We start from the raw sequence: 26,986 nt of genomic DNA, 5'->3' as shown, positions 1-26,986 counted from the left end.
GCCCCGCATCTCGCTGCAGCTCAACGTAGGCGCCTGAGTGTACGCATCGCCGCCCGAGAGCTGCGGCCTCGCCACCTTCCGTCTTAGCTGCCCGTGTGCTGGGGCCGCGCTGGGCAGGGGAAGGGCGGGTCGAGGTCTGATAGAGGAGTCCTGCCAGACGCTGCAGACAGCGCCCAATTATTCTCAGCTGTACTAGAAGACGCTCGCTCGCTGGGTGTCCCTGCATACGTCCCCAGATTCGCACTCAGCTGCTCACACGCCCAGAGCCTATTTTCATTCTTCTACGGATCCCACGAAGCCCGAGAAAAAGGACGGAAACGCTCAAACGTCCGGCCTCAGATCGACGCGTCCCTTGCCCTTTGTCAACGCCCCGTACTCTGGTGGCGCTGTAATCGCTCCGGTGTGTGGCGGGCTGTGTGAGTGTCACGGGCCCGGCCACACTGCCCCTGAGCTGCCCCGGCCTGCCAGGTTGTCGGGATACACTCACCTGTCGACCCGAGAACAGTAGCAGCTGATGACTACTACTAGGAGGCGGTGGTAGTACTTGCTGCACGGGTGTGTGGAGGTATTTGTAAAGCAGCAGCAGGCCTGTGTCCCTCCCACGCTGGGTCTCACTGTACCCTGCGCTCGTGTCACCCAGCCCTCGTCTCCCTCGGTTTGAAGTATCGCTCGCCGTTTCCTCGACGTGCATAGCCTCGATCATTCTCGAGGATCACGGACTGGTCGTCTTGCAGAGCACCCCTTACCTGGGGCTTGGTGTTCCCTCCCAGGGAGCCCCCCGGTATGCATTTCTGCACCAGAAAACCACGGAAGCTATGTCCTTGCCCCTTGGTTGTGCACGAGGCGTGCAGTACCCGCGTGCCCTGTCACTGGGGGCTCTCGGTAGCATTCCTGTGCGTTTCTCCACTATGCGATCCCCTCTGCAGCTAATAAACACTCTGTGGGGACGTATTTTCAGGCTGTATGGAATCTCGTTTTTCATCTCAATTTTTACCCACTAATGTTAGCATCTGTTGATGGGTTTTGCCTGAATTCCTTATTACAATCGTTGCCAAATGGCGATTTTCCTCATACCTTCGTGCCTTCTTCACTTACCTGCATGCTCTCCACTGCAAGAAGAAGAACACGTCTGTTATTCCCATTAATTTGTTCGCTGTGTCTGTGCTGCGGACCCTGGGATGCCTCGTCTATTCACGGGGTTGCAATCAGTCACTGTTGCTTCGGTGCTCAGTTACCCCAGGTCTAGCCAGTGGGAGCTTCGGGCTGCTCTGACCCATGATACATCCCCCTCTCGTGCCTGGAGTATCTTCCTACTTCCTCACCCAAGTGTTCCAGACTCACCCTGTCCTTTTCCTGCCAGAGCCCCCAAATCAGGCATTTCTCTAAGGACGCTGGTTCCTGTAAGTGGAGAATGTTGTTTGGAGACCAGGATCTGATGCAAGGTGTGGATGTGCCGGGTCCTTCAGTGGACGGGCTTACAGGGAAGATTCACACACACACTGACATCCAGATGTATCCCTGAATCTTCTAGATCTATCTGGATACGGGCAAATCTGTGCGTCCACACCACCAATAGCTTCGATTCCAACCCACTGCCGGATGGTTTGCTCTGTGGCTTCCTCCCTTCCAGGTTTACACCTTCCCTCTCTGATGGTGACATCAGGCTCCCACAGCCTCAGCCTCTCCTGTGTGTAGCCAACCTCCAGACCCCCTTGCACCTGCCTTGCACACGCAGGCTGACTGCCAGCCTCAAGGGGATCTACCACTTGGCTTTTTAACATAAGGAGAAAGGAAAGAAGACATGGAGGGAGGGAGGAAGGACTATTTGTCTCTTTTTCCCTTTCAGTTCTACCAGTTTTTGCTTGATATAGTCTCTCACTCTAATATTAATTGAATACATGTATAGGATTGATTAACTGACCCCATTATTTTGTATTTCTAAAAGATTTTTATTCATGTATTTATTCATGAGAGACACACACACACAGAGGCAGAGACACAGGCAGAGGGAGAAGCAGGCTCCTCGCAGGGAGCCCAATGCAGGATTCGATCCCAGGACAACCCCCCCCCCCCCCCCCCATGACCTGAGCCAAAGGCTGATGCTCAGCCACTGAGCCATCCAGGTGCCCCTATTGTTTTTTAAATAAGCTTCTTTATCTACTGCCTAACCAACTTTGTTTGTGTTAATACAACTACTCCACTTCCTTCTTGACAAGTTTCAGCATGGTATATTTTTTCTATTTTTTTACCTATTTGCGTTATTGAGTGTGTTTCTTGCAAGCAGCATATATTTGGGTACTGATTTTTAAATCCAATCTACATCCTCTGCCTTTTTAAGATTTTATTTATTCATGAGAGACACACAGAGAGGCAGAGACACAGGCAGAGGGAGAAGCAGGCTCCATTGCAGGGAGCCTGGTGCCGGACTTGATCCTGGGACTCCAGGATCACACTGTGAGCCAGAGGCAGATGCTCAACCATTGAGCCACCCGGGCATCCCCATCCTCTGCCTTTTAATCAAAGTATTTAGACCATTTACATTTGACATCTTATTATTTATTCATTTTCTACTCATCCTGTCCATTCTGGGTTACCTGTTTTCTTTTTCTCTTCCTTCTTTTGGACTGAGTTTTGTTTTTTTCTTTTCTTTTCTTTTCTTTCAAGATACACTCCTTTTAGAGAGAGAGAGAGCAGATGAGTTGGGAGGAACAGAGGGAGAGAAAGAATCGTCAAGCAGGATCCCTGCTCAGCAGAGAGCCCAGCCCAGGGCTCTATCTCATGACCCTGAGATCATGACCTGAGCCAAAATCAAGAGCTGGCCACTTAACTGACCGAGCCCCACAGGCACCCCTTGTTTTTCTTTTTAATGATTCCATTTCTCTCTTTTGTTGGATTATTAGCTATTACTTTGTTTTATTATTTCAGTAGGTATGTTACAGGTTATAGTATACATCTTTGCCTTAACATAGTCCACCCTCCAGGAATGTCACACAACCTTACGTGTGATGCAAGAACAGATGGCATAGCGTCCTTTTCTCCCTTTCCAGTCTTTGTGCTACGATTGTCAGACACTCATTTCTGTGTGTAGTATAAGCCCTACAGTACATTGTTATTGTTTTCACTTTAATTTTTTTAAAAGATTTTTATTTATTTATTCATGAGAGACACAGAGAGAGAGAAGCAGGCTCCATGCAGGGAGCCCGACGCGGGACTTGATCCTGGGACCCTGGCACCATGCCCTGGGCCGAAGCCAGGCGCTCAACCACTGAGCCACCCAGGGATCCCCTTGTTTTCACTTTAGTCAACTAAGGGGACACCTGGGTGGCTCAGTGGTTGAGCGTCTGCCTTTGGCTCAGGGCGTGACCCCAGGGTCCTGGGATCAAGTCCCACAACAGGCTCCCCGCAGGGAGCCTGCTTCTCCCTCCGCCTGTGTCTCTGCCTCTCTCTGTGTGTCTCTCATGAATAAATAAATACAATTAAAAAATAAATAGCCAACTAAATTTTAAAACAATCCAAGCAAAGTAACAAGGAAACAGTACTTATATTTACCCATGTAAGTGTTCATTTCTGGTGCTCTTTCACCCGCAGGTCCAGGTTCCATAAGCTATCATTGTCCTCTGCCTGAAGCACACGAACATCAGTATTTCCCTGAAGTGTGTGTTCACTGATGCCAAATTCTTTCAGACTGTGTGTGCTGTAAAAGTCTTGATTTTGCCAATCCTGAGAGATAGTTTCACTGGATATAGAATTCTAGATGGATATTTATTTTTTTCTTTCAGAACTTTGAAGATGTTGCTTCACTGTGCCTAGCTTGAATTTTTTCCAGCGAGAAATCTGTAGTCGTTGTCTTTGTTACCGTACACAGAGGGTATCATTTTTACTCTGGCTGTTTTTAAAATTTTCTCCTTATTACCAGTTTTATACAATCTGATTATGATGTACCATGGTGTAATTTTTGGGGGGGTTTGTGTGTGCTCAAACACACTTGAGTTTATTTAGTTTCTTGGATGTTTGAATTTTATAACTTTTATCAGATTTGGAATTTTTCAGCCATTATTTCCTCAATTTTTTTTCTTTCCTACCCTCTCTTTCCTCTTCTACATGGTCTCCAATCACACATTTATTAGGGCCATTTGAAATTGTCCCATAAATCACTTGTTTTACGGAATTCTTTCCTTTTTCCCCACCGCTCTGTGTTTCATTTTGGATATTTTCTCTTGCTATGCTTTTAATTGACTAACCTTTGTTTCTGCAAAGTCTAATCTACAATTAACCAGCTAATGTAGTTTTCATCTCTAGAAGTTTGATTTGGGTCTCCTTTATATCTTCCATGTCTATAGTTAACATGTTCCATCTTTCCTCTAACTCCTTGAACATATGGAATACAGTTATGACAACTTTTTTTAATGTCCTTATATACTAATTCTATCATCTGTTCCATTTCTGGGTTGGCTTAAATTTGTTTCTCTTCCTCCTGACTCTGGGTAACGTTTTCTTGCTTCTTGGCATATCTGGTAATTTTTTGTTGGATGGCAGGCATTGTGGATTTCAACTTGTTGGGTGCTGGGTAATTTTGTATTCCTATAACTGTTCTCGAGCTTTGTTTAGGGGACATAATTAACTTACTTGGAAACAGTCCTATCCTTTTAGGTTTTGCTTTTAAACTCTGTTAGGTTGGATCAGAACAGCATTTAATAGAGGGCTAACTTTGCCCCACTACTGAGGCAAACACATGCCTTCTCCCCAGGGTCCTATGGATTATTTCAAGCACTGTGTGAGCTCCAGGGATTGCTCCCTGCAGTCCTTTCAGGTGGTCCTTCTCTCAGCCCCAGGAAGTTCTTTCACATATGTGTGTTCATCACTACTTGAGCAAGGAGTCAAGAGGCCTCTCTCTCTGCAGCTCTTTCCTTTCAGATACTCTTCTCTCAGAGCCTGGCCACTGTCTTCCTTGGATTCCCAGCTCTAGCTTCTCAGTGAGGGGACTACCTGATTGCTTCAGTTCTTTCTCATCATCTTTCTCATCACCATTCTTTGTTGTCTGACATGCAATGTTTTCAAAATCATTCTCTCATGTATTCTGTCTGGAGTTTAGTTGTTTCAAGTAGGACAATAAATCCAGCCACTCTACTCCACCTTGGTCAGAAGTGGAACTGAAGTTCATTATTTTATTATCGACAGGTTTGCTAACATGTCCTAAAGCATCTAGCATTGGATGTCCATGTATGTACACCAAAAACTTGCCCTTGAGCAATTTTTCCAAATTCTGAGCATGAAAGAACTCGAGACTTTCTCAAACCTGACCAAAAAAATCACATAACAGATCTCACTAAATGAAAACCAAATGTATCCCCTCCTCAACTCAGCCTTTGTCAGGTCCCAAAAGCCCAGGTTTCACCTCAAGGCCAACCATTGTGAAAGAAATAATGGTGGACAGAATGTCAGAGTGGAAAGAAATAGACCTCTCCCTCTCTCATGCTCAGTAGATGTGTGGTCATGTTTTTATATAGAATTTGCCATAGTAATTATCATGGCGTGGAAGTAACCTATAAAGTGAGGGGCCCCGTAATCTGAGCTTCATTAGCTTTAAGCAAATCTACCTCTGTCTGTTTTATGCACTTACAGCCACAACCCATGATGTGAATGTTATAATCTGATCATGAGTCACAAGCTGCTGTGAGACAGCCCTTTGCTTTGTCCAGGTCTCCTGATGGCCTGGGTAACAAGGATGTACTCCATAGGAAGAGGCTGAAGGAAGAGCCATCCCTTAAAAAAAAGAAAAGAAAAAAATTTTTTATTTATTTGAGAGAGAGAGAGCATGAGAGCATGAGCAGGGGAGGTGCAGAGGGAGAATCAGACTCCCCCCTGAGCAGAGAGCCTGACACGGGGCTCGATCCCACGACCCTGGGATCATGACCCTAGCCAAAGGCAGACCTTAACACACTGAACCACCCAGGCGCTCTAAGAGCCATCCCTTTTGATTCGCAATGTTTTTGATGGCAAATGTGATATGTAGTGAAAATGGCAGATACACTTGACCTACTTTTCTCTGTCATGTGATAAAGACTTTGGAAAATCAGGAAGAAACCTTAATTTGTACCACTAGAAATAGAAATTTTGTGTGTAGGAAAAGCAGAGATTTGGTCCTAATGATCTCAGTGACAAAAAGGAGATTTTCAGAGGCATTCAAGTTAGATCTCCAATCTGACATCATGGAGCTTATTAAGAACCAGTGCTGTTCCCAAAAGCAAAGACCAAAGATAGATTATTGAATAGTATGTAATGTTTGAGATTTGTCTGATTCCTCAGTAAATGAAAGGAACAAAGTGCAAGATACCTTACTAGTGCTTTCACGCAAAATAATTTATATCAAGGGGGCACCTGGGTGGCTCAGTGGTTGAGCATTTGCCCTTCGGCTCGGGTTATGATCCTGGGGTCCCGGGATCGAGTCCCACACTGGACTCACTGCGGGGAGCCTGCTTCTCCCTCTGCCTGTGTCTCTGCCTCTCCCTGTGTCTCTCCTGAATAAATAAATAAGATCTTAAAATTAATTTATATCAAGTGCTGTTGGGTCTATGAGAAGGGATGGGCTCTGCTTCTAGCCCCCTGTCTACCTACGTAATTCTAGAAACATCCAGGAAGCATTTCCTGATTCATCAGACTGAACAGTTGGAAATGACCATAACCTCCTGCTAAGGAACAGCCTTGCACGACGTAGGGGCTGAAGCTCTTTCCCAGGAAACTTATTTTGATTGATCCAAAGAGTTCCAGTTGAAGGTTACCAGAGCTCGGGAACAGTCTTACCATTCACACAACTTGGAAACCTTTTTCTTCTCGTGGTCCCTAAAAAAAACATTTTTGCGGTTCCCTGAAAGTACCTTGAGCCCTAAACCTTGTGGCTAATGGGAGAGTCCACCCTGGTTAAAGGAACAAACAACACGAGCCACTGTGGGAGGCCAGCTGGGAGAAGCAGGTCCCCACGGGGAGAAATGCAAACGGGTTTGCAGGGTTTCCGTGGGCATATTATTCAGTGGGTGACCACCTCCAGGCATTTGTATTTATATTTAGCCTGATAACCAAACTTAGGAATTCTTTTTTTTTTTTTTTTTTTAAGATTTATTTATTCATGAGAGACACACAGAGAAGCAGAGACACGGCCAGAGGGAGAAGCAGGCTCAAGGCTGGGAGCCCGACGTGGGACTCGATCCGGGGACCCCAGGATCACACCCTGGGCCGAAGGCGGTGCTAAACCGCTGAGCCACCCAGGCGTCCCTAAACTTAGGAATTCTTATTGGAATTTTTAAACGTGATTTTTGAAAACAAAGGCAAAGTATTTTTTTATCTCTGACACATGATGGATTAGGTGCTCCGGGGAGCTTGCCACTTGGGAGGCGTTGGAATCTCGGCAAGACACAGTTTCTGGCCACTTCCCGGACCCACGAGGAGGAGGAGGATTTTCAAAGGCCCCTTCCCAGCCCGCCTCCGAGAAGCTGGGTGAGGGTCGGGTTGCCTGAGAGTGGACGCTCCCAGCCTCCCGTCCAGGAGCGGGTCCATCACCGGGGCAGTGACGGCCTGGCGGGGCGTGCGGACAAGTATTCTCCAAACAGGACCGCCGGCCCTGGAAAGTGGACAAGGCCGGCCCTTGGCTGGAGTCTGGGAACGTGGACCTGGGGAGAGTTCTCACCATTCCAAGCTGCGTGGACAGACAATGGGGTTTATACTCAACACCTGCCCTCCTCCTGGGACTCCGGGGTTTTGAGGCAGGCCGGGCAGCAGGTGCTCACATGACCAGCCCCGGTAAGAGCCCCCGGTAAGCCGCCAGGTACCTGGTGAGCTTCCCTGGTAGCCAGCAGCGCACGTGTGGTCGCAGACTGGTGCTGCAGGACCTAGCACACCCGTGTGACTCCACGGGGGACGCTCCTGGAGGCGTCATCCTGGCCTCCTCCACAATGCACCGCATGCACCCTTTGTCCTGAGGTGACTTTGCTTCGTGTCCCTTCACCACGATGAATCCTACCCATGCGTACGAGCATATCCCGAGTCCCGCGAGTCCCAGCAAATCACCAAGCCTTGGGGTGGCCTCGGGGGCCACCATTTCAAGTCCACGTCACCGTCGGCTCACAACTGAATCAGACCCATCACCCCAAATTCCGGCGTTCGCGATTCCAGCAGATCAAGCCAGAGGTCACAGCCGGCGCGCGAAGAGGCAGCCGGACGCGTGAGCATGGCAGAGACAGCCAGCAAAGAGCAAGACCCCGGAAGCGGCAGGTGTCACGGCCGTCGCGTGCCAGGTGCACGGTAGATGTTTATGCAACAGTTAAATAAATAAAAGGTGAAATAATAAGATGAGGAATAACTCGACCTAATGAGGAATGAATGCACAAGCAGATCTGAGAAAGAGACAGTTGGAACTTCTGGAAAAGAATGAATGATTTGAGGGATACCTGGGTGGCTCAGCGGCTGAGCATCTGCCTTTGGCCCAGGGCGTGATCCCGGGGTCCTGGGATCGAGTCCTGCATCGGGCTCCCCGCAGGGAGCCTGCTTCTCCCTCTGCCTGTGTCTCTGCCTCTCCCTGTGTGTCTCTCATGAATAAATAAATAAAATCTTTAAAAAAAAATGAATGATTTGAAATGAACTCAGTGCACGGCGGGCTCCAGGGACTGAGTATGCATGTCCTCCCCCAAATCCTCGTGTTGAGATCTGATCTCTGTCGTGATATGTTTGGAGGTGGAGACTTGGGAAGGCGAGTAGGTCAGGAGTGGGGCCCTCAGGAATTGGGGTCAGGGACCCCACACAAGAGGCCTCAGCCGTGTGCGAACCAGGCCACGCTTCTGCCGCCGCCGCGATCCTGGACGCCCAGCCTCCGGGAGGGCGAGGAGTGAACGTCTGCCGCATATGAGCCACCCAGCCTGTGGCATTTTGTTACAGCCGCCCGAGCGGAGCCAGCCAGCGGGTCAAAGAACAGGGCTCATGTGACCGAACAGAATTAAGGAGCTAGTGGGCCCGTCAGAAAGAAATTACATAGAGTCAGCGCCAAGAGAAACTGGGAGATTGAAAACACAAAGGAAAAACTCAAAGACGCGGAGGTTTCCCACTCCAGCCCCGATGCTGTAGTAGGGACCTTCGCCCCTAAAACACCCGGCAAAACGTGGGAGTCCTCGAGACACCGGGCCCCAGGCAATGAAGCGACACTTCTTAAATACTTTAATGTCATGAAAACACTAAATGTCTAATACTACTTAATATTAATATTTGATAGCAAGGAAATATTCAATGTGAGTGAAAGTTGCCCCGTGTAATAATTTCCCTTGATCAAGTGACTTCATTTTTTTTTTAATTTTTTTGTTTCTTTAAATATTTTATTTATTTGACAGAGAGAGCAGGAGCGAGGGGGAAGGGCAGAGGGAGAGGGAGAAGCAGACGCCCCGACGAGCAGGGAGCCCGATGCAGGACTCGATCCCAGGACCCCGGGATCATGACCTGAGCCAAAGGCAGGTGCTTCACCGTCGGAGCCACCCAGGCGCCCCCAAGTGACAGTTTTAGATGATTTTAATGTCATTAAAATACCTGATGCCTAATGTTACTGAATACTGAAGGAAATATTTGGCCTTAATTTAAAATGATTTGCAATCATCACTTGGTCAAAAGAAATGGTCAGACACAGCGGTTGTCTGAACTGAAAATAGGAGAAGCAAAGAAGTAGATCTTGAAAGTGCCAATGATGAGTTCGTTTCCATTAAAGCCTGGAAAGGAAAAGTCTAATAAATTCTGTTGATGGTATTAGTGAAGATTTAAACTCAAAATAATCTTACGAGTTGTATACACTTAACTCTTCCATTCTTTTTTTTAATTTTTTTTTCTTCTTTTTTTTCTTCCATTCTTGAATATTTTTCAGTTACTTTAACGGCCTGGAAAAAATCCAAACCATTAAAAAAAATAACATGTATACAGGGGCTCAATGTACAGGGTTTTTTGTTTTTGTTTTTGTTTCGGTTTTGGTTCATGGTCCATTACGGTTTAGCTTACATGGGTCTTTATTTAAAAATGTTGATTTTTAAGCATTTAAACATGAAGGGTTTTTTGCATTAATTTAGATCTTTAAAATATTGCATTAAAATTGTATTTGTCAGGGGCACCTGGGTGGCTCAGTGGTTGAGCATCTGCCTTCGGCTCAGGGCGTGACCCCGGGGTCCTGGGATCGAGTCCCGTATCAGGTCCCTGTGTCTCTGCCTCTCTGCATCTCTCATGAACAAAGAAATAAAATCTTAAACAGGTTGATGTTTTGTTCATTAAGGATTTTTTGCGTTGATTTAGATCTTTAAAATTATATTTGTCGGGCAGCCCCAGTGGCTCAGCGGTTTAGCGCCGCCTGCAGTCCAGGGCGTGATCCTGGAGACCCGGGATCGAGTCCCAGGTCGGGCTCCCTGCATGGAGCCTGCTTCTCCCTCTGCCTGTGTCTCTGCCTCTCTCTCTCTCTCTGTCTCTATGAATAAATAAAATAAAAAATCTTAAAAAAATAATAAATAAATAAAATTGTATTTGTCTTGATTGCAGAGTATTTGGTATCCTCTTAAATTCTGGGCCCCTGACCAGTGACTCCCTCCTCTCACTCCCGTCCTTGGCCTAACCTCCTTTCTGAACCATCCACCCACCAGGAGCGGGAAGGCTGGGCAGGAAGTCCCCCTGCCACCTTCTCTCTCGCCAGATGCTTGAAGACGCACGGGTGTTCATCAGAGCCTTCAACTGAAAGGAAATAAGGTTGTACTTTAAAGGACATCATGGAGCCTGCTGTCCTGGAAGAATACAGAAGCTTCTAGAAGTGGCCGTTTGTCATCCTTGGGCAGCTGTACACAAAGATGAAGCAAACAAAAAAAGGACAGCTGCCAGCCGTGACTCAATGGGCTCTGAAGGTGCTGCTGGTGGGAACGGGGCAGGCCGCGTCATCGCAAAGGTGCGCGCTCCTTCCCGACAGGTGGGGCGGCCTCTCGGGGCCAGGAGGCCGGAGGGGACGAGGCATCACCCGGGTCAGTGGCCGTCACACCTGGCTCTACATCAAAATTGTGGGAACCGTGAACAAACACAGGTGCCCTGTGTATAATAGGCCCAACCCGGAAGCCACCCGATGCCCCTGGGCAGCAGGAGGGAAAGCGTGGAGTGTTCCTGCAAAGGAGCGTGCACGGCCCCGAGGACACAGCCTCCCCAGCTGCACACCACAGTGTCAACAGGGAGGGACACAGAAGACAGCAGCCCGCACGACCCGAAGCTACGCTGCTAGACGTCATTACCTGGCTGTCTCTGTTGGGGGGGGTGGTAGTGACCCCAAGGTCATCCACAGGTCACCTCTTGATTCTTGATCTGGGCCCCACGGGTGTGGCCCGCTGGTGGAAACTCACTGATCTGAGCACATGACACAGGCACTTTTCTTTATGTCAGACTTAGCAAATGTTCAAAAAGTGAATATGGGGACGCCCGGGTGGTCCAGGGGTTGAGCATCTGCTTTAGGCTCAGGGCGTGATCCCGGGGTCCCGGGATCAAGTCCCGCATCGGGGTCCCTGCATGGAGCCTGCTTCTCCCTCTGCACGTGTCTCTGCCTCTCTCTGTGTCTCTCATGAATAAATAAAAACCTGACAAAAAAAAGTGAACATAACACCTACAAGCCCGGGGCCCCACTGCAGAATTTCTCGGGCTGAGCCCTGACTCCAGTGGATTTGAGTGCGCGGCCGACGCCGCGGACAGCTGGGGGGGGGGCAGTGGCTCGCCCACTTTCGCGTGAACGTACATCCCGAGGGCACCGCGTTCAAGTGCAGGTTTCCGCGTTCTTGTCGGAACAAGCTCCCAGGGCAAGGCCGGGGGCGGCCACGGGGCTGCGGGCCACTCGCTGTCATTCTCCAGGAGGGCCCCGGACACCTGCTGTTTAACCAGCACCCCCCACCCCCACCCCTGATTCTCCACTCACTTCCCAGTAGCCTCATCCGACCAGGAGAAATTCTGGAGAACTCCCTGCTTTTCTTCAAATAGGAAAGTTGGCTCTAGGGCTTTCAGAAGGTACTTGAAAAAAAAAAAAAAGGTCTTGAAAAGGGAGGAGGAGCATATTCGGCTCAGGGCAGGTGAGCTCCGTGGGCGCAGCTCACCCCTACCTGTGGGGCAGAGGCAGCGGGGGGATGGGGAGGGACCTCCGGACCCCCCCCCCCAGACGCCCACCCCCCAAGGATGGCTCAGTGGAGCCCGAGGTCAGCCGGGCAGCTGGGGACAGAGCGGGCCTTCTAGGACCGTCCCCACGCAGGGCCAGGAGCTTGGGGCCGCCCCTGGGACCGCTCAGGGGAGCACCTCTCACCTCTGCTAAGGTCCCCCTGCCCTTGCTTCTCATTTCCTCATTAAAGACTGTTTGCAGAGTGAAAACATTCCGTAGGGCTGGATGGGGTGATGTCCGGGAGCACAAGGCCGCCCCCGGGCCTTATCTGGGTCAGCGCCTCAGGCCCCGGGTCAGCACAAAGGTGCCGCAGAGCTTGTGGGTGTGACCCCGGACTCCCTGTCCCCAGCTGAGCCAGCAGAGACAGGTGTGTGGTGGGAAGCAGCTTCCCCCACCCCTTTCTGTGACCCCTGGCCTCCAGGAAGGGGTGCGGCTGTCTGATGGGCAAATTTGAAGGAACAGGTGGCTCTATTAGAAGAAGCTTCCTGTAGGAAACGGGGTCCTGCCTGGGTCCTGGTGCCGGGAACTTCCTGATCTGGGGGCTCGGCATTAACCCACCCCCTGGGCCCAGGACCCTCCAGCCCTGTCCTCCACTTAGCTCCCGGGGCCAGTGATCGCTCATCACTTCCTTCCCAAGGGATTTAGCACCCCAGGGAGGAAGAGGGTGCTACATTCGGGGTCCCACCTGGAGATGCTGACGTAAGGCCATCTGGTAACGTCGACGTGGAGCCCTGACAGCGCTGGAGGCAGGATCATCAAACGGATGGTCTGCAAAAGTCGACAAAACCTCCAAGACTCAAGGCCAGCCAGTTCCCTAAAATCCGCCGCGAATGGACGTCTGTGCTTTCCGAGTTCCAGGCCCCATCCGCTGAGGCCCCGGGAGATGCAGCGTGCCCCAAGCACACTCCTCCTCCGCCCCTGCTCCCCCAGCCCGCTCACAGCCCACATTCCGGGAGGCATCTCACCCGCACCCAGGGGGACACCTGGCAGCTGCCCCCGCTCCCTGGGCCCCTGACCCCCGGACGGCTCCCCTTCCACTGCCCGGGTGCCTCACCCCCACCACCCCAGGTCCTAGGACAGGACTTCTCGGATTTCATTCCAACGCAGGCTTTGATTCCAGGGATCTGGCTGGCGGCTCAGAGTCTGCATTGCTAACCAGAGACACTAAAGCCACTGGACCGGGACCACACTTTGCATAGCGAGCCCCTAGGTGACACTGGAACTTGATGCCCTGTCCCTGCTCAGCCCTTGGATCATTCCCCCTCCCCCCTGGATAAAACTGACCTCTCCACAGGCCACTTTTGAGCAGGTCCAGCCTCGTTTCCAGACTGATCTCCATCAAGTGCACCGGGGACGCCCCTAACATCTGGCGGGATCCAGCCAGAGGCAAGAGCACAGCTGGCACGGGTCCCCCGGCCTCTGAATGTGCCCCACTTGTCCATTTGCTGTCCATCTCCACTCACACTCCCATCCCAGTCCCGGGGCACCCCCGCCGCCCTGTGGGAGCTGCCTCTTGTCTGCCCCCCCATCACCGTGTGCAATAGCCCCATGGGCACTCACCGCACGCCCTGAGGCTATCTTTGTTCATCCCTCCAGACTGTGAGCCCCTCCCTTCCCCTCTGCAGGCTTTAGCTGGGTCTCCCCAGCGAGCAAGAGCTCACTTCCTGACATTTTGCTTTGGGGAAGGATTCCAGGGAACAGGTGGGGGCTGGGGGGGGCGCAAAGCAGGGAGGAAGGGGACAGGCCAGAGGGGGACAGCATGGAGCATGTTATGCTGTGGATTCCGGAGTGGGGGGCAGGGGGGCGTCCCGGCTGCTGGGGACCCTCCGAGGAGGAGCACACCGAGAGGGAAGTGTTGACTGTCCATCTTCCGGCCCAGAGCAAATTCATTTGTGTTCTGTTGTATTGGGATGTGCACATGTTGCAGATGTTTGTGCCAGTGCTTTGTGGAAATGACAGGGACACCCAGGTACCCTTGGTACCACCGAGGCACAGTGCTGCGGGGCTCGCCCTGGATACAGCCGGGCTCCAGGGCGGGGCCGAGGCAAGAAGCAGGTCCAAGGAGAGGAGGTGGAGCCTGCAGCAGCCGACACCAGGCGGGCTGGCAGCTCTCCTTGGGTACGGCCCGGGCCGGTGCTGGCGGACGGCGGCGGCCCCACGGGGTACTGCGGGAATGAAGGAACGAAGGCACGAAGGGGTACCAATGGCCTCGTTTGCTTCGTGCATCTGGTTGTCAGATGGATAACCCGGGAAAGAATCGATGACGAGCACGAGGAGTCTGCCGCCGAGCCTTCTCCCGGAGCGCCCACGGGCCCGACGAAGAAGCGCACACCGAGCACGGAGCTCCCAACCCCACGGGCGTTTGGTGAGCCAGCCTCGAGGACCAAGCCCCAGGAGTCCCGGGCCATCCCCGGCGGGCTCCCCTGGCCATCCCCGTGGGCCTCGGGTGTGTGCGCCTCGGGTGGGCCGGGTCCAGGAGGCGGCACGAGCACAGGGAAGCCGTGGGGTCTGCGCCGGAATAGCTGCTGCTGGAAAAAAAAAAAAGAGAGAGAGAGAGAAAGGAGAGCAAACACTGACTTCCGTCCTCTTGAAAAGCTGGAAATACGAATACACGAAATGGAAAAGGAAATCAAAATTAAAGCGGACTGGCAGGCGGTCTTGTTTTGGAGATTGGGGTCCTCTCAGCCCCGGCCCCTGGCCACGCACCCCCCTCCTCTGCCCGGCGACGGTGCCGAGAAGGTCGTCGGCCCAGTGTGATCGCTGAGGCTCTGGGACAGTGTGGGTCAAGCGACACGGGTCCCCGGCACCCGCTTTATCTGCAAAGGTCTGCTCTCACCTGAATTTTATCTTTTGTGATAATCCTAAGGCTTTGGCTAACAGGTAAAGCCCTCGGTGGAGTCCCTTCTTATCAGGGAGCTTAGCCAAGTCCAAGGAGTACAGACCAGAATGCTGGGAAACCCACGGACGGACGGGAAACCAGCGGCGAGCAGGCCCTTGGGATGGGCGGTCGTTCAGCTCCTGAGTCCGGGGCAGCTGGGAGCAGCGGGGGGTTGCCTGACGCGGTCACGGCTCAGGGTCCTCCTCGAGCCCACCTGGCTGTGAGTGTGTGTGCGTGGGAGGCGGTATTACACACATAACAGGAGCCTCCTTGTGAAATAACAAGGTCTGGGGCACCTGGGGGGCTCAGGTCACGATCTCGGGGTCCTGGGTTCGAGTCCCGCATCGGGCTCCCTGCTTCTCCCTCTCCCTCTGCCTGCTGCTCCCCCTGCTTGTGCTCTGTCAAATAAATACATAAAATCACACACACACAAAAAGAAAGAAATAACAGAGTCTCCTGTGTTTTTCAAAAAAACCGTGAGCGTTCTTCAAATGAATCGTCTTTATATTGGACTTTATTAGAAGCTAAAGCTACACCACGAATACGAAACCGGGGGAACCCTTCCCAGTGTTGGTTAAATCCATTGGTCAATTCCTATTTAAAAAAAAAAACAAAAAACTGTGCTAAGGCGCACACACCTAACATAAAGTTGATCACGCTCCCCATTTTCAAAGTGGCCAGCGGCATTTGGTCCACTCAGAAGTGTTGTGCAACCATCACTGCCATCTGTTCCAGAACATTTTTCTTCACCCCAGAAAGAAGGCCCTCTACCCCCCCCCGCACCTGCACCCCAGCCACTGGCCCCCACGAATCTGCTTGCTGCCTCCGGGGATCTGGACGTTTCCTGGAAGTGGAGTCTTGCGGTCTCGGGGCCAGGCTGCAGGCTGGAGGAGAGGACACCTCCCAGGGTCGTGTGCACCCCCTTTCCTGCCAGGCTTCTGCTTCCCCGTCTCCCCAGAACAGAGCTTGTCAAGTAGCGAGGACAGTCCAATAAGAGCAGTGGCCTCGGGCGCAGGCTCCGTCCCTCCAAGGGCCTCCTGGACGTCCCCTGTCTAGGGCATCCTCACGTGTCACCCGCAGTAAAGCCAGTCTGCCCGCCCCCGCCCCCCGACCGGCTCTCACTGGACTTCGCCGGGCCTCAGGAACCTGCTGGCGGGAAGCGTCTCGCCCACTCGGCTCTCCACGCAGTCAGGGAGGGTGGGCGGCTTTGATGGGGCGATGGCACCCGGGCGGCTCACCCCCCGTGGGTGTCTGGACCTCCCATAGGACATCCTCATGGCGATGTGGTAGGGGACGTACGTTCTGTGTCCTCCTTGTCCCCATCCCTCGATGCCCCAGGCCCGGGAGCCCCAGGAGGCGGCCGCCAGCTGATGGGGGTGGTGGGCGCAGGACAACCCTGCCGTCCCATCCGTCCGCCCCTCCGCACATCGCCCGCTCAGAGCTCATCTCTGGCACCCACGGAACTTCACGTTGACCATCGTTGTCCTGTTCCTTCAATTTTGCATCACTTCTTAGGTCAAATTTATTTTAAGACAAAATTAACATTTATTTATTTATTTATTTATTTATTTAAAAATATTTTATTTTTTTATTCATGAGAGATACACAGAGAGAGAGGCAGAGAAAATGGTCTTTGAAAAAATGATTTTGGGGGCGCCTGGAGGGCTCAGCGGTGGAGCGTCTGCCTTTGGCTCAGGGCGTGACCCTGGGGTCCCGGGATCGAGTCCTGCATCGGGCTTCCCGCAGGGAGCCTGCTTTCCCCTCTGCCTGAGTCTCTGTCCTCTCTGTGTCTCCCATGAATAAATAAATAAAACCTTAGATAAAGAAATGAATAAGTAAAAATAAAAACAAAATTCAACTGAGTAAATTAGAAGATCTAACTGGTTTTCTTCATCGATCCACGGACTGGGCAGCCCTCCCATCCAGCCCGGGCGAGGGAGCTCGCTCGGAGCCGTAGAGCAGGGAAGGTTCTTACAGGAAGGAGGGTGGGACGAGGAAGTTACTAGCAAAGGAAAGGATTGTTTCGGGCAAGGTCACCTTCCCTGGAGGGGAAGAGCTGGGGTCTGATCCTGCCGATTGCCTCCTCTTCCTTTGGGGGAGGGAGGAGGACCCACAGGACAGATGATCGCCTTGATGCCGCCGGAAGATTCCTCACTGGCTGGTCATGACTACATTTGGGGGGGGGGGAGCGGAGATTGGGACTGCAGTTAGTGGGGGTGCAGCGCTGGCCTGGTGACATGCCCGGGGGGCGGGGGGGGGGCGGTGCTGTTCTTTTTGACAGGACCCAGGCGCTCTGCCGACTTGCCCCAGAGATTGTCACTTGGAATCCGTGTTTTCCATGATGCCGTTAAGTCAACAACGAATGCTCCTGCCCTGCAGAGGGGCTTCTGTGTGTGTGTGTGGGGGGGGTGCGGGTGGGGGTGGGGTTACGTGGACTCTCTGAGCTCGTGCAGATGCAGACGTTAGTGTACATGAGGACCAGCTTCCTTGACATCTTGTCTACCCCCCGGAACATTTCTTTTTCCAGCACCTTTCAAAGGGGTCTGTTTAAGGTCGGCGGGGCCTGGGACGGGGTTTGTGTGGTGCTCATTTCCACCTGCGTGGTATTTACCCGCGGCCCCGGGGCTTTAACATCCTGCTCCTTGGTGACAAAGATCGCCAAGCCTGCACTGCCCCGGTCCTGCCCTGGAGAAATGGGACACAGGCACCCCTGGAAATCACCTCGATCTTCTTTTTCCTGCTCCTCCGGGGAAGCCTGGGCCCACTGCTGGTCGCCAGTCCAGCCCGGCCGTGCGTTCTGAAAGGCTGGCTGCTGCTGTGATGGCCGCACAGTCGCCAGGGCCGCTCGTCCCCCATCTCACCCGACACAGAAGCAGGTTAGAGGAATAATCAGGAGCACATCCGGGTCGGGATCCGTGTGTGCTTAAACACACAGAAAAGGTAGGGCTGAAGCGGGATCTCTTTCTCCTGCAGGGATGGGGGCCCATCAGCCACCTTATTTCTGTCACCTGGGGAAGAGCTCCCAGGGTGCAGGCCAGGCTGCTTCCCTCCCCGGAGCTGTCTTCACCTTTGTGGCCCTCCCGACCCGGGGTAGGGGGGTCAGATTGCCGGATGGGGAAGCAGAGCTGGGACACCATAGCCACAGGTGCCAGCCCCCTGCTCTGAGGACTCCTCCCTCCCCTGCTCAGCCCCCCAGGTCCCTGAGAGGGTGCTGGATCCGTCCAGGAAACGGTGCACTGAGAGAATGGGGTTGGTGGCCCCAGGGGCGCACAGGGACAGCTACACTTGGCACTTATGGTGCGAGGGGCCGCGATGACTGCGTCAGAACCCACGGAAATGTCAGACGTCGCAGTCAATCCTCTGAAGACTTGCTCTCTGATTCTGCAGGTTCCTGGTGCAGACTTGCTGCTCCCCCCGCCCCCCACCCTGCCCTGGGGTGGCAGGAAGGATCCCGCAGGGAACACCAGGGGATTCCAGATCTGTCCCCGCCACCCTCCGGCCACATTGTCCCCGGTGAGTTACTGATGGCAGGAATCAGTAAGGCGGCGGGCCAGCAGAAGTCATTCATGTTTTCCTCTTTTAATCACTGAATTGGCTATTTCCACACTTGAGTATTTTTCCAGGGCAGCAAAATCATCCACTTCGTCTTCTTGGATTATTTGGTGCGCCACCGAAACGGACAGCAGTGCTCCGTCATGAGCACATGGATGACGTCATAGGTGAACAGGTGCTCCCGGGGAGGGTTGGGAAGCTCTTTGATGGTGTTTTCCTTTAACTCTCAAAGAGGCAAAGTATCCCTCTAGAAATTTAGTGGATTCTATCCTTATGCCCAGAGAGGCTTAAACATACACACACACACAGTGCACAAAGGGAAAACTTGGTTACACCCGCAGGAAGAGACATCCCGAGTCCCACATGGGGCGTCTGAGCCGTGAGCGCGCCCTTCTCTAGCCGACCCATCCCCTAGATGAAGCCCGTGTTCTTCCAAAGTCAGCACTGGGAATAGGGGAATCAACGGGACTGTAGAGGTGGATCTAGCACATTCGGCGAGGAGCTAGGAGCAGCACCCCTTTGTGGGCCCCAGGGGACGGAGCCTAGCCAGAAGGGCCCATGGCAGCCCCCCCGCCCCTGCTGGGGCCTTTGATGCAGGCAGGCCACAGCAAAGTCCCGACAAGGGCGTGGGTGGGCATCTGTCTCCTGCGCCTTCATCTCTGCCTCCCCAGCTGGCCCTCTTGCAGGGCCCCCACCGCACCCTGAGGAACCTCTCGAAGCGGGCGTCTGTAGCGCAGACCTATCTGACTCTCCAACAGCATGATCTCACCTGTCAGGGGACAGGTGTGCTACCAGCATCCTTCTGAATGAAGGAGAACATGCATTTTAGGCACCTGCCTCCTTGGAAGGACCTCTTCAGCATAAAGAATAGGAAAAAGAAAAATACAAGGTTAGCTATTTCATTCCGAAGTTAGGTGCCAGCCTTGGGTGCCAGCAGAATTGCCCTATCACCTCCCTTTTGGGCAGCCACGCAGGAGGCTTCCCTGAACCACCTGGCCGGGATGGAGCCTGCCATCTGGGTCGGCTTCCTCCATCTGCCCGGCGTGGGCGCGGTGCTGCAGGACGGCATCATTAGGGTGGCCCAGGGCAGGCTCCTGGCAGGCTGGCTGGTCCCCAGCAGGCTGCCAAGCCCTGCTTCAGACCCAAGGCGTCCCCTCCCTGCACAGTGGCATGACTCAGGGCCCTGGACGGGCCCGTCACCAGGTGGGATTCGAGGGCACATCCTGCTGACAGGTCGGTTGGGAGGTGGGGAGCCTGGAATGCCCTGCTTGGGGCTGGGGGGATGGAGATGGCCCCTTGGCCCCTCCTTGGCGGGCGTCTGCGGGACGGTGATCTGATTCGCCTGGCCACTGCAGCAGCCACTGGGACAGGACCCCATGTCTGCCCCAGAAAGGGCCTGGGACAGGAGCAGAAGCTCCACAGAAGTTCCTCGAGTGAACCCTGAGTGAACTTCCTCCCCCTGTGGGTCTGAAAGAGTCCACGTCTCCCGGGCTGCAGAACACAAAAGGCAATTCATCTTCTTGGACAGATCTTTGCCCACGCACTTGAGAAACGGGACCCCTTCCTTTCCAGCCTCTAACGGTTTTCTCTTTTGAGGGGAATTTGTTTGCTTTATAAGAGGTGGTGGAAACAACACGGCTTTGGAGCCGATGCCCCCTGGGGTCAGACTCTGGCCCTGCCACTTCCTCCCTGTGTGGCCCCGGACACATGACTCAGCCTCTGAACTCAGGCTCCTCACTCTGAAAACGGGGTGATGCCGTCCTCTGTGTGGTGCCCTGAAGACAAAGTGAGGCCCTCCCGCCGCTGAGCACCTGCTGGCACCCAGCCTGCCAGGTGCCCGACCCGCACCACAGGGAGGCATGTGGCACGGCCCCACCCCCAGGGCTGGCCGCCCCTCAGTGTCACTCCTGCTGGGGGGGGGGGGGGTGGGCACCCGGCCCGCAGCGGGGACAGGAAACCAGCCAGGAGCTCACCGATTGTGGAAATGACAAGCGCCCTGTGATCGTCGCCAAGGAGACGCTCAAATGTCCCCACGGACCCCACTGCCGAGGGCATGGAGCCAAGTCTTAAAAGCATTTTGCCGAGAGGGAATTCTCGGAATGTCTCCCCTGGAGTGCCGCACATTTGTCATCCCGGTCGTCATCCAACCAAGTCCAGGGCCCTCGCCCCAGCCGGCCACCACGCCCCGGGCTGCGGGCAATCGGGCAATCGGAGCATAACGTGATGACTCCAGCAATACCGGTAACCACGCAAAGTGAAGGAGGAGCTGCTCCACCAGGTCAGAGACAAACGATAAACTTTCGGAACCTCCTCCTTTCCTCTTCTACAAATTTAAGATAATTACTGGGAAATAAGCGTTGGAAGTATCTATCCCGATTTTTGTCGTTGTTAAGCATTCTTAAAAATCCAGAAGAAGAGCTGGCTCAGGGGTAACGAACAACTTCTAGCATTAATATGTTTGTTTAGAGATAAGAAACCTAGGACACTCGACATATTATATGGATTTTTTATTATTTTATTTTATTTTTTTTGTATGGATTTTTAAAAACAATAATGTCGTCATGGCACGTCCTGGGTTGGTAGGGAGAGACGTCAAAATACTTGCATCCTGGTTGCACGGATGAGGCACCCGGAGATTGCGTGACTGGGTGGGATCACCCAGCAAGCAATGGTGAAGCACTGAGAAGCATTTTGGAAATGATTTTTACATGAAAATAAAACCCAGAACAATGGAGCGTCCTGAGCTCTCACAACCAGTTATTACGGAACGTTCCGAAGAGAAGTTTGGAAATGCAGCTTTTGCTGTTTCTTCCCTGCCACCGTGGGACTCACAGGGTCCGAGGTTCAGAGCCATGCCTTCTAGGGAATTCCAGGCAGGCTGGCAGTGTGAGCTCCCACTGTTCCCATGGGCCCCACCCCTGCACTGAGACCCCCCCACCCCCCACCTGCTCACAGAAGCTCAATTCAAAGCAGCGTGGTTCCCTTTTGGGAGTGGTTAAAAACAGCAAGCAGCTGCCGTGAGGTGAGCGTGTTGGAACCCACCATATCTTCGACGGTTTGGTGGCCAGGAGAGTCCTTTCGGTGCAGAGCAGCAGTCTGGCTCCCTGGGCAGAAGGGATGTGGGGTGCAGGAGGGGGCCCTGTGCTGGGAGCAGGGAGTGTCACCAGCTGGGGAGGTGAAGGACCCAGGTCCTCCGAGCTGGGGATGAACGGGCCTGGGCCTAGGGAGCAGTGGCTGGGAGCAGAAGCAGAAGGAGCCCGGTCTTTTCCTAGATTCACAAGATGTTTCAGTTTCTTTTCTTTAAAAAAGATTTTATTTATTTATTCATGAGAGACCCAGAGAGAGAGGCAGAGACACAGACAGAGGGAGAAGCAGCCTCCCTGCGGGGAGCCCGAAGGGGCACTCGATCCTGGGACTCCAGGGTCACGCCCTGGGCTGAAGGCGGCGCTAAACCGCTGAGCCCCCCCCCCCCCCCCCCCCCCCCCCGCACCCCGATGTTCCAGTTTGCATCACACGTTCTGGCCCTCCCGCCTTTTCCTATGAGCCCAGGGCCATGCCTTGTTTTCCCTCATTTTGCTTCTACGCAGAAGTAATTCAGTTTACATTCCCTTTGTAAGAACTTACAGCAGTGTGACGAATTCCAAGCCAGGGGAGGTGCTTACTTTACAGTTGGTTACAAGCCTCTAAATGAGCCAGTGGGGGAGTGTGCCTCGGAGACACGGCGCTGGAGGAATGAGACTGGTTCCACCAGTCACACGGGACGGGCTATCTGGTGACCACCGACGCAGGGCCACAGCCAGCGCGCTCGGGCACATGTGTCACCTCGCTGGAATGAGGCGATGGGGAGCTCCAGGCATCTAGCTATCCCTGTCATGCTGGCAAGGGGGCCAGCGGTACTCGAGTTACTCAGCTGCAGGGTTCTGGCTGCAGAGCCGACAAGAATCAGGCGTTTCCTCCAAATAAGAAGAGATTTCTGAGAAGCAGGAGAGCTCTTCCCCTCAACCCCCCAGGAGCCTGTGGGCAGAATGGGGAGCTAGTGTTGAATGGCCAGGCAGCTCGCAGAAAGCTCAGAGGATCATTCTGCTTCCACTTCTTTTTTTTTAAAATATTTTATTTATTTATTATTATTCATGAGAGACATAGAATGAGAGAGAGAGAGAGAGAGAGAGAGAGAGAGAGAGAGAGGCAGAGACACAGGCAGAGGGAGAAGCAGGCTCCATGCAGGGAGCCCGACATGGGACTCAATCCGGGGTCTCCAGGATCACGCCCTGGGCTGAAGGCAGGTGCTAAACCGCGGAGCCACCCAGGGATCCCCCTGCTTCCACTTTCTAATCTCAGACCTCATAGCCTCATTCCCCCTCGGCCCCCCCAACCCTGATCCAGCTCACCTGGGCACTCCCTGCCAGCTTCCTGTTCGGTTTCCCACAAGGGCTCTCAGACTGACTGGCCTCCTAATCCCTTCCTCTTTTTCAAAGAAAATCAGGCCCCTTGGGTATAAACTCCTTTGTCCTGCCACTCCCTGCCCACCACTTGGGACTCGCCTTCCTCTCTCCCTGACCTCCAACCTCTAAGCAAGAAGTATCTCCTGTGCGGGCGCTAGGCCTAGTTTAAACCCCTTTTCTTGCGTCCTCGGGGTCACCTTCTAGCTGGTCTCTCTGCCCCCTTTTACTTCCTTCCAACCTGGTCTCCACCCTCTGCTGGGAGTGATATTTGTAAAATCCCATTTGTGCACTCTGTTTAGAACAGCTTGTTGCCTCCCCCTTTCCACGGCATGATCCACGATGCATAATTTGGGGGCTCCAGGTGCAGCTTCAAGCTCGCCTCCTGACTGCCTCCAGCTCTCACACCCCCTTGCCCTCTCTGGCTTGGGAACACCCTCACACACACACACACACACACACACGCACACACGCATGCTTCCTCATATGCCCTTGTACCCTTGTACTGACCTCCCCTCTTCCAGGAGGGACCTCACCCTTGTCTTTAACACTTGGTATCCAGCGCAGGTGCATCCCACCATCTGTGTTTCTCTTTGCTCTACTGTTTCCGGGGCTTTTGCCTAATAAGTGTCAAAAGTGGCATTAGCCTGCGAACCGGATGGAGGTTCCTAATCCTGGATCTGCCAAACCTGTGGGCGTCCTTAGCAAACTCCCCGCACTAAGGCTTCTCTCTGCCAGCACCGTCGTGGCAGGGAGGGGTCGAGGGGGGACAAGGGACGACCCCTCCGCTGCCACAGCAGAGCCAGAACCCCCACTGATGTCCCGGGAATGCCAGGTGAGACGAGGCCGAGCGCTTGGGCGCACCCAACCCAACTCAAGGTCAGGTCCTCCTCGTCCTGTCCTGGGAGCTGCGGAACATGCCTGCGCTTCACTAGGTTGTGATTCAGGCCTTTCATCTGGCCCGGGCGGCCCCCAGGCTAGCGTTCCGCGGCCGTTCCTACTATTGGGGGCTGAGCGTGCACGGCGGCGAGGAGCGCAGGAGCAGGTCGCGCACGCACACGCGCGCACGCACACTTGCACACACCCCTGCCGAGTTGGGGCGTTTTCCGGAGCCCCCCCCGTTGGGCGTGGGCGTGCAGCCCAGGGGCGAGGCTCCAGGCCCCGCAGACTTGGGGGTGCGAATTGTGGATTCCTAGGGACTTTCCGAGTGTGTGAAAAGCAGGCAGTGTCTGGCCGCTGGGCAGATGGTGCTCCTAGAAACCACCCTTGCGCGCGCGCCCAGGCGCGCCCCCCCATGCGCGCGCGGGAGCCCAGGCGGCCCGGCCCAGCGCAGCCCTGGGGTCGCGCTAAGCGGAAAGCCCCACCCCCACCCCCCGCCCGCGGCCCCGGTCGCCGTCACCCGAGGCCCGAGCGGCGCGCGCGCACGTGGAGGGGCGCGGAGAGGGGGGCGGGGAGGCGCGCGCGGGGCCTTTAAGGGGCCGGGCGGGGGGAGGGGGCCCCGGGTGCAGGGGCGGTGCTGGCCCCGCAGGCCCCGCCCCCGGCCCGCCCCGGCCCGAGCCTCCTCCGGCCACTGCTGGGCCGCGGGCGGGACGCCCGGGGCGGCGCGCGGAGGAGGAAGCGCGCCCTCCGCGGCCCGGGACCTGCCCAGACGCCGCGCGGGCCGCCGAGCGCCGCGGCCCCATTTCCCAGGTGTGCGGGGCCGGGGCGCATCCCGAGCCGCGCGTCTCCTCCCGCTCGGCCCCCACCCCTCCCCGGGGCCCCGCCGCGCCCCCTCCACGCCCCCCGCGAGCCCCGCCGGCCGCGCGCTCATGCCCTGAGCTCGCCGCCCGCGGGCTCTGCGCCCCGGCCGGGGGCCGCCCTGGCAACTTGGGGCGAGGCGCGCGGGCGATGCGCCATCGCCATGTCCCGCCTGAGCTCGTGGCTCGGTGAGGTCCAGTGGCTGGTCTTGGTGTCGCTCTTCGTCGCGGCCCTGGGCACCGTGGGCCTGTACCTGGCGCAGTGGGCGCGGGCCAGGGCGCGACCCCGGGCCCCGCGGCGGGCTGCAGAGCCTGGCGAGGGCCGGCGCCCCGAGGGCGACGCGCTGCTCGCCTGGATCCTGACGCTGCACAGCTGGAGGAGCCAGTGGCAGGCCGCCTGGGTGACCGCCCTGAATGAGGAGGCCAGACGGAAAGGGGTGAGTGTCTGCGCGGGCGGTGGCGCGGAGCCCGTCCCCCAAGCCCCGCCGCGGCCCCGCACCGGAGGAAGCCAGCCTCCCCCGCGGCAGAGCATTCCTGAAAGTTAGGAGGCAGACCCAGGAGCGCGGGGGGACCCCTGATGGGGAGCCGAGACAAAGCCCTGGGGCGCGAGTCCCCACCGGCCAGGTGCGCCAGGCTGGGGGCTCCCCCCGCCCCGAGCGCGCGCCCACCCTGGAGGGACTCTGCAGAGGGGCCCCCTGCCCTTCCGTGGAGTCCCAGGTGGGCTCCGGCACCCGCTGGATGCTCACTGCCTTCGCACCTGGCAGATGAATAACTGTGACCCAAATATGACTCCGTCTGCAGACATGATTTTTTTTTTTTTTTCCGAGCACGTCTTTCCAAAAGGTGTCCAAAAGGTGTCCAAAAGGTTAGCGCCCTTTGGCTTGTAGAGGGAGTTGGCCGCGTGTTGAGGGCCAGCCACTTGCCAGACATGGTCCTGGGGAACTTGCAGTGCCTGTATCTCTTCTTTAGACCCTCACGGCTCCTGGGACGGTCGTGTCGCCCGCATTTTACAGGCGGGGAAACTGAGGCCCGCACAGGTGAGGTGACCTGCCCAAGGTCGCACAGGCCTGTGGGGAGCAGAGCCGGGGGTTGAACTCAGCTCCCTCCCGCCTCAAAGCTCGGGGCTTACTGCTTCGCTCTGCGGCCACGCTCTCCAGAGGTGGGGTTCCCCCCGTGGTTATCTCCTTGCTGACTTATTTTTACTTTTAAGGCGTCTTCGTTTCCCCGACAGGCTCCTGCCGTCTACTATTTCTATTTCGAGGCTTTCCCAAAGAGGAATTAGGGCCTGGTGTGTTTGGGGAAGTGCCTCCCAGCGTCTGCTCATTACCCGAGCTTTCGCGTTCCTACACCTGCTTGCGAAGCCTGTGGCCATTCGCATTAAATATAGTGAGGGCTTCGTGTCTGGATCGCTCACCCTCCAAAATATTTCCACAGCGGGGCCCGCTGGCTGGTCTTTGCGCCATGGCCCTGACTCACATGGCCATGGCTTTTTTTTTTTTTTTTTTTTAAGATTTATTTATTTATTTATGATAGAGAGAGAGAGAGAGAGAGAGAGACACACACACACACACACACAGGAGGAGGGAGAAGCAGGCTCCATGCCAGAAGCCCGACGCAGGACTCAATCCCGGGACTCCAGGATCGCGCCTTGGGCCAAAGGCAGGCCCTAAACCACTGAGCCACCCAGGGATCCCCGGCCATGGCTTTTTAAAAAAACAATAATCTTTGAGCATAGAGGAGTATAAATTCATCAACTCAAAAGACCATGTTCTGAACTATTGAAAAAATTATACTGTACCTTTTAGATGAAAAAAGCCTTCAAGGTCAGTTGGCTCCGTGTGTCTGGATGGCTAGAATCTGTGCCCTGCTGTCCCGAGCTGGACACGTCCTATTCAGGGGAACTGCCCCGTCTCTTCCTCTCTCCTGTCTCTTAAGCAGACTCTGCACCCGACATGGGGCTTGAACTCACAACCTTGAGATCAAGAATCACATGCTCTACTGACTGAGCTAGCCAGGTGCCCCGGAACCACCCCATCTCTTGTGGGAGACCTAAGGCCAGGTGATCTCACATGTGTGAGCAAACACAGATTTTTTTTTTTTAAAGATTTTATTTATTTATTCATGAGAGACCCAGAGAGAGAGGCAGACACAGGCAGAGGGAGAAGCAGGCTTCCCTGCGGGGAGCCCGATGCAG

General features: G+C 54.6%; 1 protein-coding gene and 1 long non-coding RNA gene across 2 annotated transcripts in view; one reads left to right on the top strand and one right to left on the bottom strand.

The window, feature by feature from the left end:
- Positions 1-10,222: 10,222 nt before the first annotated feature.
- On the bottom strand, positions 10,223-13,329 carry LOC119877764. Its single transcript, XR_005382021.1, has 3 exons — positions 13,242-13,329; positions 12,873-12,955; positions 10,223-12,045 (listed from the first exon to the last, which is right to left on the bottom strand). It is a non-coding gene; the product is annotated as an uncharacterized LOC119877764 (long non-coding RNA).
- Positions 13,330-24,865: 11,536 nt separating this feature from the next.
- The window catches only part of C2CD2 (C2 calcium dependent domain containing 2), a 57,288-nt gene continuing 55,167 nt past the window's right edge, over positions 24,866-26,986 (top strand). Inside the window, 1 exon segment of the mRNA XM_038581546.1 lies at positions 24,866-25,229. Coding sequence (XP_038437474.1) covers positions 24,957-25,229 — 273 coding nt within the window. The 5' untranslated portion in view covers positions 24,866-24,956.

Source organism: Canis lupus, chromosome 31, assembly GCF_011100685.1.
Source record: "Canis lupus familiaris isolate Mischka breed German Shepherd chromosome 31, alternate assembly UU_Cfam_GSD_1.0, whole genome shotgun sequence".
In the NCBI taxonomy this organism is placed as follows: Eukaryota; Metazoa; Chordata; class Mammalia; order Carnivora; family Canidae; genus Canis; species Canis lupus.
This window is presented reverse-complemented; position numbering and strand designations above follow the sequence as displayed.